The sequence below is a fragment of the Palaemon carinicauda genome, chromosome 23, assembly GCF_036898095.1.
Source record: "Palaemon carinicauda isolate YSFRI2023 chromosome 23, ASM3689809v2, whole genome shotgun sequence".
Classification (NCBI taxonomy): domain Eukaryota; kingdom Metazoa; phylum Arthropoda; class Malacostraca; order Decapoda; family Palaemonidae; genus Palaemon; species Palaemon carinicauda.
Genome location: NC_090747.1, coordinates 37,947,191 through 37,964,690, shown reverse-complemented (window position 1 = coordinate 37,964,690; position 17,500 = coordinate 37,947,191). Strand labels below are relative to the sequence as shown.

The 17,500-nt window shown below is 33.8% G+C and overlaps 1 protein-coding gene across 2 annotated transcripts in view; it reads right to left on the bottom strand.

Annotated features, from left to right (window-relative positions):
- Positions 1 to 17,500, bottom strand: part of LOC137617106 (perlucin-like protein) — a 283,984-nt gene that overhangs the window by 254,272 nt on the left and 12,212 nt on the right. Inside the window, exons 3-6 of one of the 2 annotated variants that reach the window (XM_068346947.1) lie at positions 15,083 to 15,241; positions 14,155 to 14,257; positions 12,720 to 12,821; positions 12,252 to 12,456 (exon numbers count right to left, since the gene is read on the bottom strand). In XM_068346947.1, the coding sequence (XP_068203048.1) occupies positions 12,417 to 12,456; positions 12,720 to 12,821; positions 14,155 to 14,257; positions 15,083 to 15,241 (404 nt within the window). In that variant the 3' untranslated portion in view covers positions 12,252 to 12,416. Of the gene's footprint in view, positions 1 to 12,251; positions 12,457 to 12,719; positions 12,822 to 14,154; positions 14,258 to 15,082; positions 15,242 to 17,500 lie in introns of those variants that run through there. The other variant, XM_068346946.1, reaches the window with a different exon arrangement.

Genomic DNA, 17,500 nt, shown 5'->3' with positions numbered 1-17,500 from the left:
ACTGTATGCACATTTCTTGAATTCCGCGGACAGTAGACACCATTGAACTACTTCCTTTTATGGCGACTGTCTTTCTATAATGACAACTGACTGTTAACCATCGAATTCTTAGAAGGAAATTTTTAGCGTTTCGGTCATTCTTTTCATGAAAACATATAATTCTGTAAGTTTTAGTTTCTATGTCAGTTTTATGACTTTTTTTTTTTATTTCTTCAAATAGATTATTTTCTTCTATTTGATTCATGTGTTTGATTTGTTAAGTAAATATTAAAATAGATTTTGGTTAAAACTATCAGAAGATTGATCGAAAAATAAATACGCTTGAAATTAAGATCCGACTAGGAATATAGTCAAAAACATTGCAATATCCATTAGGTACTTTCTAGATTCACGCAACGTACCCACATTCAAATAATCATTTCACGAACTGCCAAACCTCTAATGAAATACGACTAAGTATTAAAAGTATAACTCTCGTTCCTTCGTTTACAAATCATATCGAATGTGAGTGAAATTAACGCTTTATTTATTATGGACAAAGTATTTTCAAGAACCATTTAATAGATATTTTTATAAAAAAAGGCTTCTCTATTATGATCTTAATTTCGATTAAAAAGGCTTGAATCATAAAAAAGGAAAATAAGAGACGCATATGATTAAAAAGTAAATATTTATCAAGGAAATATCTTCATCTAACTTCAGTTCAATATTTATACGTATTATTATTATTATTATTATTATTATTATTATTATTATTATTATTATTATTATTATTATTATTATTATTATCAAAAAAGTGTCTTATTTTGCATGAGATAGTTTTCTGTCATTTTGTCTTGATGGAAAAGTTGCCTGCCCCGTTTAGAAGACAGCGTAATAGGCAATCTATTATCCAACTACACATTCAATGTAAAAGAAATGATAATAAAAAAAAAACTTCATTAATCAACGGATTACTGGTTTTACTGAGGTTTTCATAACAAAAACTATGCACCAGTAACGATTTCCATTTGTCTGTTATATATATATATATATATATATATATATATATATATATATATATATATATATATATATATATATGTATATATATATATATATATAATTAATCTTTTCCACAGTGTATTATTTCTGCAAAATAAATACGAGAGATGAACATATTATAGTCCTCTCATGTGGTATTTTGGGCTACATTTGGAAAAAGTGTCTTTTGTATGTTTCATCATCTCTTTTTCAGTGTCAGAGCCATAAACTAAATAGAGTGACACAATTTGTTTACCTGGTCAAAAGGATGTTACCAATTGAGCGGCAAATATACGAACTCTAAAGATGGACTGCATAAATTTGTTATATCCTGATGCTGTAGGGAAAATATATAATTTATATACATACATATATATATATATATATATATATATATATATATATATATAAACACACACACACATATATATATATATATATATATATATATATATATATATATATATAGATAGATAGATAGATAGATAGATATAGATATAGATATACACACACACACACACACACACACACACACACATATATATATATATATATATATATATATATATATATATATATATATATATATATATATATATATATATATATATGTTTATATATATATATATATATATATATATATATATATATATATATATATATATATATATATATATATATATAAACATGTTTATTCTAAAGAGACTTGAGAGAAAGATTGATGAAAAGCTTAGAAATGAACAAGCAGGATTCATAAAAGGCAGAAAGTTCACTAACTAAATTTAAATTTTGAGGCATATTTTACAGGCATGCGTAGAATATAGAAATCCCCTTTTGATGGCATTTGTAGACTATGAAAAATCCTTCGATATTGTGCACAGGCCAATTTTGTGGAGAGTCCTGCGTTATTATGGAATTCCTCTTAAATATGTAAAATTGATTAAGTCTGTTCATGACCATAGCAAGTGCAAAGTTAATACAAAGGGAGTCTTATCAAATGAGTTTCTAATGAACAGCGGAGAACTTACGTTGCTTAACCTCCACATGGATTTTGTGATGCGTAGAACAGTCAGAGATGGTGGAGAGGGATTGCACTGAATTGGTGTAAAGAATTTAGCATATATAGAGTATGCAGAGGATGCTGTCCTTGTTAGCAAAACTCCTCGGAATTTGCAATGCTTGCTTACCAGAATGCATGAAATATCACGCGAGGTGGGGCTGACTATAATAGAAGAAAGACAGGGATGATGCGAATGGAGTATGCAATGGAATATGAAATATCATTGGAAAAAGAAACAATTAAAGAAGTGAATCATTTAATTATTTAGGAGCTATGTTCTCCAATACAGGGTCTTTAGAATTAGAATTTATTGATAGATTTAAAAAATCAAATCATACAATGGCTAAATTGAATAAAATTTGGAAATCAAATCGCCTGAAATTGCATATAAAAATCAGACTACATATCAGTTTAGTGAGATCGGTGTTACAGTATGGACATGAGTCAGAAAGATATTGGGAGTTAAATAGCATTTGAAATGAAAATATTAAAGAGATTACTACAGTGCCGTATGTTGATGAGATAATGATGATGTGTAGGTGGAGATGTTTTGGGAATGCTTTTCGTACTCCTCAAGAGAGATTAGTTCATCATACCTTTAGTTGGACTCCACAAGGCACAAGAAGAGTTGAAAGATCCAGGCCTACATGGCTAAGAACTATGAAGCACGAGGTAGGAGATGATGAATAGATTAGTATTGAATTAAAAGCTCAAGATAGAGAAGACTCACGAAATCTAACCGAGGCCGTTTGCATTAATAGGCGTAGGAGGAGATGATGATCATGTAGAGAAAGAGAGAGAGAGAGCCTTACCTTATTGCCTTATTCCCTTATTTTTTGTTTGGGTTCCCCCAGGTCCCTCAGTGTGAGGCACCTCGTATATCCACCAGAGAGTTGCTAATACATCTTCCGGTGTATTTTGCATCTTCCAGTCTTGGATGGTCTGGGATGCATCTTAGGTATTTATCGAGCTGATTTTTAAACGCATCTACGCTCACTCCTGATATGTTTCTTAGATGAGCTGGCAGCACATTAAATAGTCGCTGCATTATCGATGCTGGTGCGTAGTGGATTAATGTCCTGTGCGCCTTTCTCAGTTTACCTGGAATGCTTTTTGGTACTATTAATCTACCTCGGCTTGCTCTTTCTGATACTTTAAGCTCCATGATGTTTTCAGCAATTCCTTCTATTTGCTTCCATGCTTGTATTATCATGTAGCGTTCTCTTCTCCTTTCTAGACTGTATAGTTTTAAAAATTGCAGTCTTTCCCAGTAATCAAGGTCCTTAACTTCTTCTATTCTAGCAGTATAGGACCTTTGTACACTCTCTATTTGCGCAATATCCTTTTGGTAGTGTGGGTACCATATCACATTGCAGTACTCGAGTGTACTACGCACATAAGTTTTGTAAAGCATAATCATGTGTTCAGCTTTTCTTGTTTTAAAGTGTCTGAATAACATTCCCATTTTTGCTTTACATTTAGCCAACAGTGTTGCTATTTGGTCGTTGCATAACATATTCCTATTTAAAATTACACCAAGGTCTTTAATTGCTTCCTTGTTTGTGATTGTCTCATTATTAGGTCCCTTGTATGCATACACCATTCCTTCTCTGTTTCCATAATTTATTGATTCGAATTTATCGGAGTTAAATACCATCCTATTTATCTCCGCCCATTCATATATTTTGTTTAGATCTCTTTGTAGTGAGTTCCTATCTTCATCACAAGTAATTTCTCTACTTATTCTTGTGTCATCGGCGAAACTTCTCACTACGGAGTTTTCAACATCACAGTCTATGTCTGAGATCATAATAACAAATAGCAGTGCAGCTAATACCGTACCTTGGGGCACACCAGATATTACCTGGGCTTCATCTGATTTCTCGTCATTTGCAACCACTATCTGTTTTCTGTTTTGCAGGAATTCTTTTACCCATTTTCCTATCTTTCCCACAATATTATGCTTTCTCATTTTTTTCTCCAATATGTTATGGTCTACCTTGTCAAAGGCTTTTGCAAAATCTAGATAGATCACATCTGTGTCTTTTTCATTTATCATATTATTGTATATGTTTTCATAGTGAGCTATCAGTTGGGTCTGTGTACTTTTTCCAGGTACGAAACCGTGTTGACCCATATTAAACAAATTATTTTTGACCAAATGGTTCATTATTTTCTTTTTTATTACCCTCTCATACACTTTCATAATATGTGATGTTAGACTAACAGGTCTATAATTGCTTGCCTCTAGTCTTGATCCACTTTTGAAGATAGGGGTTATATAAGCTAATTTATGTTTAACATATATCTCGCTCATATCTATACTCTGTCTTAGCAGTATTGCAAGTGGCTTCGCGATAGTGTTTGCAATTTTTTTTAACAAAATCGCTGGAACTCCATCTGGTCCGGCTGCCGATCCATTTTTAATTTCGTTTATAGCCGTGACAATATCTGCTTCATTAATATCTATATCCGTTAGATATTTAACATTTTCTTCTCTCATTTCTGTTTCATTATTCTCATTCGCAATTCTTGGCGTGAACTCACTCTTATATTTTTCTGCTAATATGTTGCATATTTCCTTTTTTTCATTCGTTAGCCGTCCTTCAATTCTTAGAGGGCCTATTTCTATTCTCCTTTTATTCATCTTTTTTGCATAGGAGTAAAGTACTTTGGGGTTTCTTTTTATATTTTGAAGTGTCCTTTCTTCTAAGTCCCTTTTTTCATTTTCTTTCGACTGTATAATCTTTTGTTCTGCATTTTCTATCTTACATTTTATTTCCCTCATTTTCCACACATTTTTTTCTTTTGCAAGATTTTTCTTCCACTTTTTAATTTTCTGAAATAAGATCCTTCTGTCTCTTGGTATGCACGTCTTTTGTTTATTGTTTTTTTTCGGTACATATTTTTCAACAATTTTCTCCAGTATTTTGTACAGTATATCCGTATTTACCTGTATATTATCACTTATAAATACATTTTTCCATTCTTTATTCAGTTCTTCATTTATTTCTGACCATTTTATATTCTTACTGTAAAAGTTATATTTTCCATATCCTTCCCAAAGTTTTGTGCTTTTATTAATTCTGTGATCACTTGCTTTGGAATGAACTATCAATTCTATGACATTGTGGTCTGAAATTCCCGTGTTATACACTATTATTTCTTTAACATAATTCACCTCATTCACAAATACTAGATCTAGGACATTTTCCTTTCTTGTTGGAATGTGGTTTATTTGTTGCATATTATGTTCTAATAGCATATCTTGAAGCTTTTCAAATTGCCTCTTATCTTCTGCGCTACTATTACTATCTTTTTTTATATGTATACATACAACCACTTTCTTCTATCCGTTCTTTCCAATCCACGAAAGGAAAGTTAAAATCTCCGGATAGGAGTATATTCCAGTCTTTATGGTTTCTACATATATCATCTATTTTTTCTATTATTATGTCAAACTCCTTAGTGTTTGGGGGTCTGTAAACTACAATATTCATTAGTTTTTCAAATTCAAATTCTACCGCAATCAATTCACATTCTGTGTTGCTGTATTTTTCACATACTTTTCCTTGATTTATGTCTCTTCCATATATTGCGGTTCCCCCTTGATTCCTATTTTTTCTGTCTGATCTATAAGTTTGGAAACCCTTTATCTGGTCATCACTGCCAGTCTCTTGGGAATACCATGTTTCACTTATATTTAATATATCTATTTTTTCAATTTGGGTTAGTTCTTCTAAGAACTCTATTTTCCTTTTAGAGTTACTCGTGACTAAACCCTGTACATTCATTACTATTATGGTTTGTGTTTCATCCCCATTATTTAATATTGGTAATAATATGGATTCTCCCATGCTTCCTTCTGTTCTGATATGATGTTCTTTTCTTCATTTCCCGGAATTCTGCCATTAAAAAATCCAACTTTTCTATTATATTTGCTCTTTCGCCTTCATATTTATTTGTGTGTGTATACCTGCAACTGTCCCCATATCTGCACCAACCCCTGGCATTATAGATGCATTCTTTGTAGTTGGCTCTAAATGTGCCGGTTTGGGTTGAAAGGTCTCATATCTTGGGGCTCTTGGTTCAAAGCGCGGTATATACACGGCCTGCTTTTTTGTTTCTTTTTTTTGTTTCTTTTTTGCTTTCATTTTTCTTTTCAGTTTGCTGAGTTTTCTTACTTTCATTCATGGTTGCAGGATGCATATATCGACATTTTTTGTTGTAAATGCATCCTTTTCCTTCTTTTAGGTTTTTGCATATTTTTGATGGAGATCTCTGCATTCGTCTCCATATCCGTCTAAATACGCACATTTACCATATATTTCATAATTATGGCATATCTTTGGATGCTTGTAGTAGCATCTTTCGCCAAATCTGCAATTCCCTCTTTTCAGCATATTGCAGACTATATCCTTCTTTTCTATTTTTTCTTGTTCTTGCTCTTCCCTAAAATTATGTAGGTCCGGGTAGAGTCCTCTTGGGTCTATTATTTGTTTCCATCTGGTAATTTATTTCTTCATAAGTATGTTGTTGGATGGCATCATAGGTTATATCAATGATTTCTTCTGCATCCTTACACATATCCTGTTCATTGTTCTCTTCTTCTTCTTTTTCTTCTTCTTCTTCTTCTATTTCTTCTTCTTCCTCTTCTTTATCTTCAACTATTTGCAGATTTAGTCTCGACTTAATTATATTTTCTATCCAGACTAAGCATGTTGAGCAGAATACCTTTGTGGTCTTTATTTTTTATTTTTTGCTGTATTTCAGCACATGTGGGATGTGTTGGGACATGACAGGCATCACATTTTCTAATCAATTGTTGAGGGATTATTAATGGAATACCATATCTTACATGTATTACACCATTTTGGCATTCTTTTTCCCATTGCATCAATCAGCATATTCACCATATTAGACTTCTTATTGTTCTTTGATGGAATGTGTTGATTGATGTAGACTTTCTTTATAAGAGAGAGAGAGAGGAGAGAGAGAGAGAGAGAGAGAGAGAGAGAGAGAGAGGAGGAGAGAGAGAGAGAGAGAGAGAGAGAGAGAGAGAGAGATTAGTTTATTAGATATTATCTAGCATCGTAACAACAATGGTCATTAAAAGAGAGAGAGAGAGAGAGAGAGAGAGAGAGAGAGAGAGAGAGAGAGAGAGAGAGATAAAAATTATTCCTATACATCTACATATCATTGCATGTTCAGAAATATCATCTCTCTCTCTCTCTCTCTCTCTCTCTCTCTCTCTCTCTCTCTCTCTCTCTCTCTCTCTCTCTCTCTCTCTCTCTCTCTCTCAGAAGAAGATCTTCTGAAAAAAAGACAAAGTTTTTCTTAAAATCTGACATGTATATCAATGAAATATCTTTTGTCGTGGCAAACGGTTTCTTTTTGGGTAGGGCGTTGAAGAGAATGTTAAGATGACAGGTTTGATGAATGATTGATTTTAGAATGACCCTACACTGCAGGTGCAGGCCACAGGCTCCTGCTCAAGACAGCCCGTAGATGACAGGCTTCTAATGCTATTAGAGCGACCTGCACTTAAGGCGCAGGCCACGGGCTCTTGCACTAAGGTAGCCCATAAGTGGGAAGTGTGAGCAAGGGTAGGTACTTGCTCGCCTCTCTGATCATCCCTCTTTGCTCCCCTTCATAAAGCTATGCAGGTATGGGCGTGACATTGGCCGTAATTGTATTTGTCAAACGGCACCAATTAATTGATTACATTAAATGAATATATTCAATTTTACATAATTTTTGTTTTGAATTTTTTTTTTTAATGAGAACCTTTGGATTTACTTTTAGATGTTTTAAGTAAATGTAAATTTGTATGTGGTGCTGTATTCGTTGTAATTGCATATTTGGTCTCCTATACCCCTAGATAAAACCTGACAGCTTTTTGCTCAGGGAATTAGGATCAACTTTTGAGCGGAACTATTACCATGCTTCTTTTTTTTTTCTTTTTTTTTTGGGGGGGGGGGCTTAGAAAGTGCTATTACCTTATTCATTGAACTTTGTAAAATTATTCAAAAGCTGTTGAGTTATATGAAATTCCTTGTATTTGTCTTTTATGTAATCACCCTCAGATATATTAAAGTTTTAGTTATATTATTCCATTAGATTTTAAATTCAAGAGATCCCTGTATTTCATTTATTTCCCTATTTCAATTTCATAGTTGGTGACAAGATTTGATAAATTCATATTAAGTTATTCATAGAAAATGGGGTAACAAACTGCAGCCTTCTAAGATCGGATACAACTCACTGAGAGAGAGAGAGAGAGAGAGAGATGAGAGAGAGAGAGAGAGAGAGAGAGAGAGAGAGAGAGAGACTTTTATCTCTCATTGTATCTTCTAGGAAGTTATGGTCTGCGTTTAGCAGATGAAACGACTGGAGTGTGGTACTATCAGTTTTTACTTGATTATAGTACCACTGAATATTTGTTATCCTCATTAACAGTAAATGAAGATAATCTCCATGTAATTTTCCATCTTTTTCACTAGAGCTTTTATCTTCTTGGCCCTACGAACCAAATTTAGAATAAGTTTGGTATTTTTTAGTTACCCAACGTAGTTTGGAATTTTGTTACCTAGAATCAAACCAGTCTATACTATCAGTGTTTGTGTTTGAATTATTGTTATAGCTCCTCTTTCCTTTTTCGAGAAATTTTACGGTGCTATTTCTATTTAACTACACACACACACACACACACGTGCACGCGCGCGTGCGTTGAACGAGACGACGGGCAATCCTTCTGTCTCTTTGCCAATGAAATCTTATATAGAGTTCTGAAATAATTTTTGTAGAACAGAGATAGTTAAATGGAGTGATTTTTCATCTCCTTTAAAATGATGAAAATATACGTTGACATTATTGTTATTATTATCAATTAGTATGTTTAGTAGAGTGATTTTTTTTTCTTAAGATATTCCACCATGTCTGCTGAGAGTTATGATAATAAAGACGTTTTGTATGAGACTTCTATGAGAGAAATTGAATCTATTTTGTAACCAGATACCACATGACGAGTAGTCTGCTAACAAAGCAATTGACGTGTACAGAGTCTGCCTTAAGGCAGCCACCCGTTGAGATACTACCGCTAGAGAGTTAGGGGTCCTTTGACTGGCCAGACAATACTACAATATATCCTTCTCTCTGGTTACAGTTAATTTTGTCGTTGCCTACACATACACCGAATAGTCTGGCCTATTCTTTACAGACTTTTCTCTTTCCTCATGCACCTGACAACACTGAGATTAACAAACAATTCTTCAACCAAAGGGTTAACTACTGTACTGTAATTTTTCAGAGGCCACTTTCCTCTCGGTAAGGTTAGAGAAGACCTTTTAGCTATGATAAGCAGCTCTTCTAGGAAAAGGATACTCCAATATCAAACCATTGTTCTCTAGTGTTGGGTAGTCCCATAGTTTTGTACCATGGTCTTCCACTGTCTTGGGTTAAAGATCTCTTGCTTGAGGGTTAACTCGGGTACACTATTCTATCCTATCTTTCTTCCTCTTGCTTTGTTGAAGTTTTTTATATTTCATAAAAGAAACAATTATTTCAGCGTTGTTCCTGTTCTTAAAATATTTCAGTTTTTCTAGTTTCCTTTCTTCACTGGGCTATTTTCCCAGTTGGAGCCCCTGGGCTTAAAGCATCCTGCTGGTCCTACTAAGATTGTAGATTAGCAAGTAATAATAATAATAATAATAATAATAATCATCATCATCATCAGCAGCTTCTGAACATTGTCAAGATATTAAGGGATGAAACTCGATTTTTGGGTCAAAATCACGAATTTTAGTTTTACCGCTCTCCTTTAGCCTCGAGGTGTGTACTGTTGCCAGACGAAAGATGAAAGCAATATGGAGTATTTTAGTAGGTAAAAATTGCAGTTTTGTGCATGAATATGCTAACCCAAGAATCTACCTGACAGCCCTATCATCCAGCGACCTAGTTATTTTGCAATTGGTTTCTTTGATATTGGATTGTATGTTGCTTTTTACAGTACGATATTTTTCCCTTTCTACGTGAAAGCACACAGTCACACACTTTCACTTTTGATTCTACAAGGCAGTGCTTACCCGATCAATATAGTGAGTCGGTTTGACCACACATGTGCTCTCAGTCTCGATCAGCTAACGTCTGTTTATATAGTGTTTTTTGCTAGTTTTTGGCAACTAATCATGCCTAAGAGGAAGTGGTCTAACTTGTGTTTAGTGTCTGCTAAAAACATGCAGAATTTAAATGAAAAGAGGAGGCAGAAACTTGAGGAAAACAAAAGAAAAAAACATGAAGAGGAGGAAAACGTGGTAGTCTCTTCTGTGACCTTGTCTCCACGTGTTTGTGAAATGATAAAAACTAGTTTTCCTACAAATATGTTTTACAGGATTCCTACGAATATAAGTCAAACCGTGGGCTTATTTGATGATATTGAGGAGGACTTATCATTAGTGCTATCAGATGATGAAGATGATACAATTTGCTCTGATAATATTAGTGATATGAATGATGATGCAACAAGTGTTTGTGTTGTTAGTGACACGTGCTCCACACCAGCTGTTTGTGCTGGAGCTGAACGGCGAGGTGAACTCATGAAAGAATACATGAGCGAAAAAGAACAGAGTATGATGAAACAAAGTGAACAAAATGATGATGATGAAATAATTTACTTATCAAAAAAGACACTAAGATGTTTCAATGAAAGAGTCATATGCAGTGATTGTAGCAGCAAAATTGAACTTGATTTTGAAAGACAGAATTTAGATGTTACTTTGATTACTAAGTGTAAATGTGAAGAACCTGAAAACATATCATGGAAAAGATACTGCCACTTTTGCCTACCATATTGCAGCAATTGAGTACAATGTAGGATACATTGCTGGCTCATTAATCCCAGTAATGAAAGATGCAACAAAGCAATGTCTAAAAACTCTAACACTAAAAGAAAAAAGAAGAAAGAGCATATCTATTGCTCCACCGAAAAAGAAAACGAAAGTATATGCAAGCAAAGGAGATGCATATCAGCCAGGAGCCAGGTAGGGTACTAAAACTGGCAACAATGAGTAGACTGGCATACTATGAACCCCCCCCCCCCCCCTTGCAACAATAGAAAAATAACCATGTCTAAAAGAGGGGAGGATATCTTTTTATAAAAGAGGGGACCAGGAGCCTTGTACACTTTCCAGATCAGCTTTACCAACAAATGTGAGTACATCAAAACTTTAAACTGTTATTTCTCAAAATAGTATTTTTCGTTATCAAATTGCTAACTACTTCCTTATTTATGGACAATTTTTTTTTATTAAAAAAGTATTATAATTCTGGATGATTGTAGAAATAGAAAAAACGACAAGAGTTTTCCTATCGCCCCCCAAAAAAAATTAATTGAAAAAAAAAATGATTTTTTTTTTGACATTTTTTTTACGAGATGAAACAAAAAACATAAGGAAATTTGAAAATATGCACCTTTTTTTTGTATTCAGGTTTGAATGGACACTGTAGCCAGGATTCAGAGTGAGACAGTACGAGCATCAGGAGACCACCAGGAACGAATTAAAGAATAATAGAACAAGTTCTCAAAGCATTTTATTTGTCAAAATATATTTCCACTGCTATAAGCACAGGTCATGGCTCTAACCTGCTTTGCACTCAAACATCAGTGTCTGACAGGAGACACTACAGGACATTATTATTATTATTATTATTATTATTATTATTATTATTATTATTATTATTATTATGATTTTTATTATTATTATTATTATTATTAATAGTGAAGCTACGGTCTTAGTTTGAAAATTAGTTGCTGTAAGCCCAAGGGCTTTAACAGGGAAAAAAACAATAAGGAGAGGAAACAGGGAAATAAATAGACTACGATTGAAATGATTGAATAATGTAGAATATTTCGAGATCAGTAAAAAAAAAATAGAATAGATATGACATAAATTATATAAACTATAAAGTGAGAGTTTTGTCACCCTGTTCAAAAAAAAAAAAAAAAAAAAAAAAAAAAAAATAGTTTCCAAGTTTAAACTTCTGAAGTGTATTTCCGATCTACAAAGAGGGTAACCAAACATTTGGTTTAAGCCTCAAAATATAATTGGACATGCAAATTTAAAGATGACAATCACCGAATTATTGATATTTAAAGAAATATTAACATGAACGTGGGATATGTCCTCCCAGAAAAAAAGCCTATAATAAAAAATATAAAAGAAAATGGTAATTACAATCCATTTTCATATGTGTAAGTAAAACCAGCTGATATTGCCATGTTTCTACCAAGTCATGTTCAAATCTGAATACATCATTTTATAAGAGACACTAGAGTTCAGACATCAATCGAGAAGAAAGTTTTCTCACAGATGTACCTGTTGGCAGAATAAAATAGGAATTATATAACATTTGTTTTGAAGGAAAATTTCATTTTGATACCGGGAATCTCAGTTAATTTTTAGACTCTTGATTGTAGAGATGTTGATGATGATATTTCAACTTCATTAACCACTAGGCAAATCAATATGCAGTAAAGAGCAACGTAATTTCAAAGTATGTAGGTGATTTTATTCCTGATCAATGATTGTCACTAAGTTAAGTAAAATGTTACGTCTACTTGGACGGTTTTATACTTTACCTAAATGTATTGCTGCAACGTGAGTCGTTCCAGCGATTGTCCCTTGAAGCCCAGTAATTGATACATCTTTCATGACTATAGTCCGGCTGACCAGGAGCCCACCTGGAAGGAAGGTAAGTTACAATACCTGTCACTACTTTATTTTTCCTTCCTTATACAACGAATGAACAGTACGTGGTTGTCGTTTAACTTGTGTTCCAAGTAAAAACGCTAGACCCCCAATTATGCCCTACATTAGGTTGACCTAACTCACTCAATTTACAGCCTAACCCTTACTCTGTTATCTGTCCACACACTCCCAACAGCCAATATCAGGCAATCCTGCTACAACCGCATGCCTATAACATATTAAGCACAATCCCATTCACATGGTCATCTGCTAAAATTTACAAAAGGTCCTCTGAGGTCAAGAATGTCAATTCCCCGCTCTTTTCCACATACCGCTTAACATCTCTCTGTTTCATCCAGTCATTGCACCAGCTCTCTTTTGTTTCAGACTTCAGTTCTGCTCATAAGACTGATTCCAGTACCGTTTGATCTGCCGACTTGGAAGGAGAGGAAATTACCCCATACCAATAACTGTAGAGGACAAAACTGATTGAAATCAAAGTCGTATTTGATGAAGTTTACTGCGAACCAATTTTTGAGATATTGCATATTTTTTTTTTTTTTTTTTTGCCAATGTGTGTGTGAGATTTTGAACATATCGATTTATTATACAGATGATGAACTCCTCAGACCTACCCAGGATCTTAATTTTTCTCCACTTCATCAGTCAGTAATAAAGCTTCCTCCTATTTGTTACTCCTTCCCATTTAGGCCTACAGCTTCTTTAACTTGTAGTTCCAGTTGTTTGATAATACTAGGTTGGCCAAACCACCAACCACCCGTTGAGATGCTACTGCTAGAGTATCAGTGTGTCGTACAACTGGCCACGGAGTACTAAAGAGGATCCCTCTCTCGTTACAGCCTATTCTTTATACATTATCCTCTTTCCTCATACTCCTGACAACACAAACATAACCAAGCAACTCTTCTTTAATGAAGGGATCAACTACTGCACTCAAATTGTCCAGTGGCTACTTTCCACTTTGTAAGGGTAGAAGAGACTCTCTAGTCTTGAATAGCGCCATAGCCTCTGTACAATGATCATCCAATGTCACGGATTGCAGTTCATTTGCTTAAGGGTACGCTGGGGCGCAATATTTTATGTTTGATTTTTTTCTTTCCTCACTGGGCTATTTTCTCCTGTTAGAGCTCTTCCTTGAGCTTGTAACATGCTGTTTTTACAACTATGGTTATAGGTAAGCTAATAGCGACAACAACAACAATAAGAACAGCAACAACACCAACATGAATAATAATAATAATAATAATAATGATAATAATAATATTTTTCTGGTGGACTAGTGTAAAAAATATTTTTAATCTTTACCATGATTTGATCATCTTGTAGGGAGTCCCGTCAGTCCAAACGTAGGTGTCTTCCACATCAATGTCATTCAATCCTACCCAGAAAATGTAACCCTCCAAATGATCTGCAAAGTAAATGAGTGAATGAACTGAAAATCTGTCTTTATATTCGTCTCTATAACATAAGATATAAGTTTTAAAATGTCTTCAAAGATATTCTTTCCTAGAAAATTGCAAGGGAAGGTGGTCAAAAGCTCCTGTGATTTAAGATGTAAACTAAATGGCTGTGCTCGATGACACTGTTTAGATAGGAAGAAGAATGAGAAAAAAAAGTTAAAGCTTGGGCCTTTCCTTACATGCTACATCAATTATTGTTATTTAACTTTTATAGTATTAAAAAAAAAACATTAATATGAAATATAAATCTGTACATGCTCAATAATAGGCATCAGTTTTCTCAATTAAACACGAAATATTACTAAATTTGAATTTGTTAAAACTGAAAATCTTCTCAAGGATATGTGGCAAAAATATTCTAACGAAAGTCGTAAACGATCATCTTAAATTCTTTTCATATGTAGTGAACACTACAAAATATTTCATTGTGCTAACGACAGATGTCTCTGTCTATTGTTCTTATCATTGCGTTGTAGTCGCTCACCCATATTCAATAAAACCAATTGTAAACACTACTGAAGAGTTATTATTTAACACCATTCAGTCTTTTTAGCAATAATTTTATGTTTCTGAATAAAACAATATTGTAAACATACGATAAGTTTTCTGGATAAAGATATAGAAAAACGAGAAGAGAATGTGAGAGGTTTCACAGTTGGTTTCTTAATACTCTATTTCCCAAAGACTTTAACAGTAAAATGTTCTTAGAACTATGACTTCTTTGGCACACTAATCCAATAGACATTACTGCTTGTGCTCAAATGGATACTTACCACGCAGGAAGTTATTCTCTTCATCGGTAGTTACTTTGACCAAGTCAGAATTCATAGCAATGCATTTCTCCCGACTTTCATGCCAAGTAGAATTGTCTTTACTGAAGAAGTAACAGGATGATCCAAGCTTAAGCCAACCCTCATCACATGGAAGATAATCTGAAAGAAGTTAAAAGTTCCTTTTAAGTGAGTGATGAATGTCATTATGGCTTGCACCACTCACAGGTGTTTTCACAAGGCCAAATCAGGGTCTTGCTTTCTGTGAGCAAATTAAGTCTTATTTCACATCAGAACACTTTGATTCCAGCTGTAGTATCTGCTAATGAAACTTACTGGTTTGGTTACACCTTTCTAAAGTACTAAGAACATAAGTTAAGTGAAAAATTTTCAAGATTTAAATGATCTCATCCCCCTGCAGTCTAGCACCTGTTTTCATTTCATCTTAAAAGGGTAATTGTCTGTTTATCATAACAAGAATTCTCCAGTTACATTTAAACTATTTTCTTTCCTCCATTACTAAGTCATGGCAATTTTTTTTTTTCATTAACAAACATTACATTGTCCCTGACGTCCCATCCAGCTCTGGTCTTTTTTCCGTGACATGTTTCATATCCTCAGTCAAGCGTGCACTGTATACTTTCTCTCTCCGGCGTCAAGTGATCTGTTCACATGCTTCTCAGAAACACCTATGTTAACGTCACCTGGTTACCAAGGAACCACATTTCTTTTTTTTTTTTTTAATCAGACTATTGAGACATTTACTTACATTATGCAATTTGATTTTAAAGATAATGGAGTACTTGCTAATTTCTATGTTATTATTGTTATTACTAGCTGAGCTACAACCCTAGATGGAAACCAGGTCTTCCTAATCCCAAGAGCTCAAACAGCGAGAAATAGCTCAGTTGGGAAATTAAATAAATAAACAAGACAAGTTATGAACTATCAATATGGAATATTTTCACAAAATTTAAATTAATTTTCTCATATAGACTCTATAACAGGAGACCTACGTCAGTCTGTGCAGCATAAAAATATTTACTGTAAGTCTTAACTATTGAATTTCAAACAATTCAACTGCCTGATTATGAAAATAATTCCACAACTTGGTGGTAGCTGTAATAAAACTTCTAGAATACTGAGTAGTATTGACCGTTATGTTGGATAAGGTATGACTAATAGAATTAACTGCATACCATGCATTAGGAGCTGGATGGTACTCTCTGGGAAGATGTTAATGCAAAGGATGATCAGAACTATTAAAAATCTTATGCATCATGTATAGAGAACAAACAAAACAAAAGTGCTGGACATTAATATCAAGATATGCAATAAGAAATGTGACAGATCATAAGTTCTTGACCAACAAATTAATAAGAAATTCAACAGCTGAAGATCAGAGAGGAGGCAAATGGTAGAAACAAGTTAAAATAAATAGTTAGAACACTTCTTCAGAATAGATCGATCTTCAAAAACTCCTATATACGACCAGTAACATTATTTTTATGCAATTGAAGAAGAAACTGAGCTAATGTGTTTCTTAAAAGTAAATTTGCTATCAAGAATCACACCTAAGATTTTAAAAGACTCCTATAGAGTTAACGAAACATTGTCAATACTGAGATCTGGATGTTTAGGAAATACTGCCCTGGGCCTACTCACAATCATACTTTCATGCTCCATAATTTACACCCTGCACTAATTTAAGCTAGATCTCTCTGGGGTTTTGCAATCATAGATCTTCATTCAGGAGACTAAAGCAAGGAGACTGAAGCAAAGATAGTAGTATCATCTGCATATACAAAGAGATGGTTTTTTGTGACAAACCAAATATCATGTGTATATACTATGAGAAGTACTGAGCTTAGGTTGCTACCCTGAGGAACACCAGATGTCCCATTCATATTTTCACAATGGTGCCTTTCAACAACAAATCTATTACTCAAACTTCAATAATGATACTGAGAATCGACCCACCTACTCCCAACTGTTTTAGTTTGAAAACAAATGCTTCATGATTAACATGTTCAAAAGGAACACTAAAATCTAGGCTAACCATACATACATTCTGACCACAATTAAGGGATTTCTGTACTGCATTGGAGATTGTAAAAAAGGCATCACATGCTCCAAGGACTTTACGAATGCCAAATTGCAAACTAAGGAATTGAGGATTACCTTCAGCATACCATTTCAAACATTTTGTCAAAAGACGCTCAAAAACTTTAGATAATAGGGCGTTATGGAAATTGGGCAGTAATCAGCGAGACTCGAACTACCATAAACACGTTTACATAAAAAAGAAACAATATCAATTCTCCAACAAGTGCTGGAAGAACCCATTCATGCTAACTAAAAAATCAAATGTTTAAAAAAAAAACAGAAAACCAAGGAAAAATATCCTTTGGATGTACACCT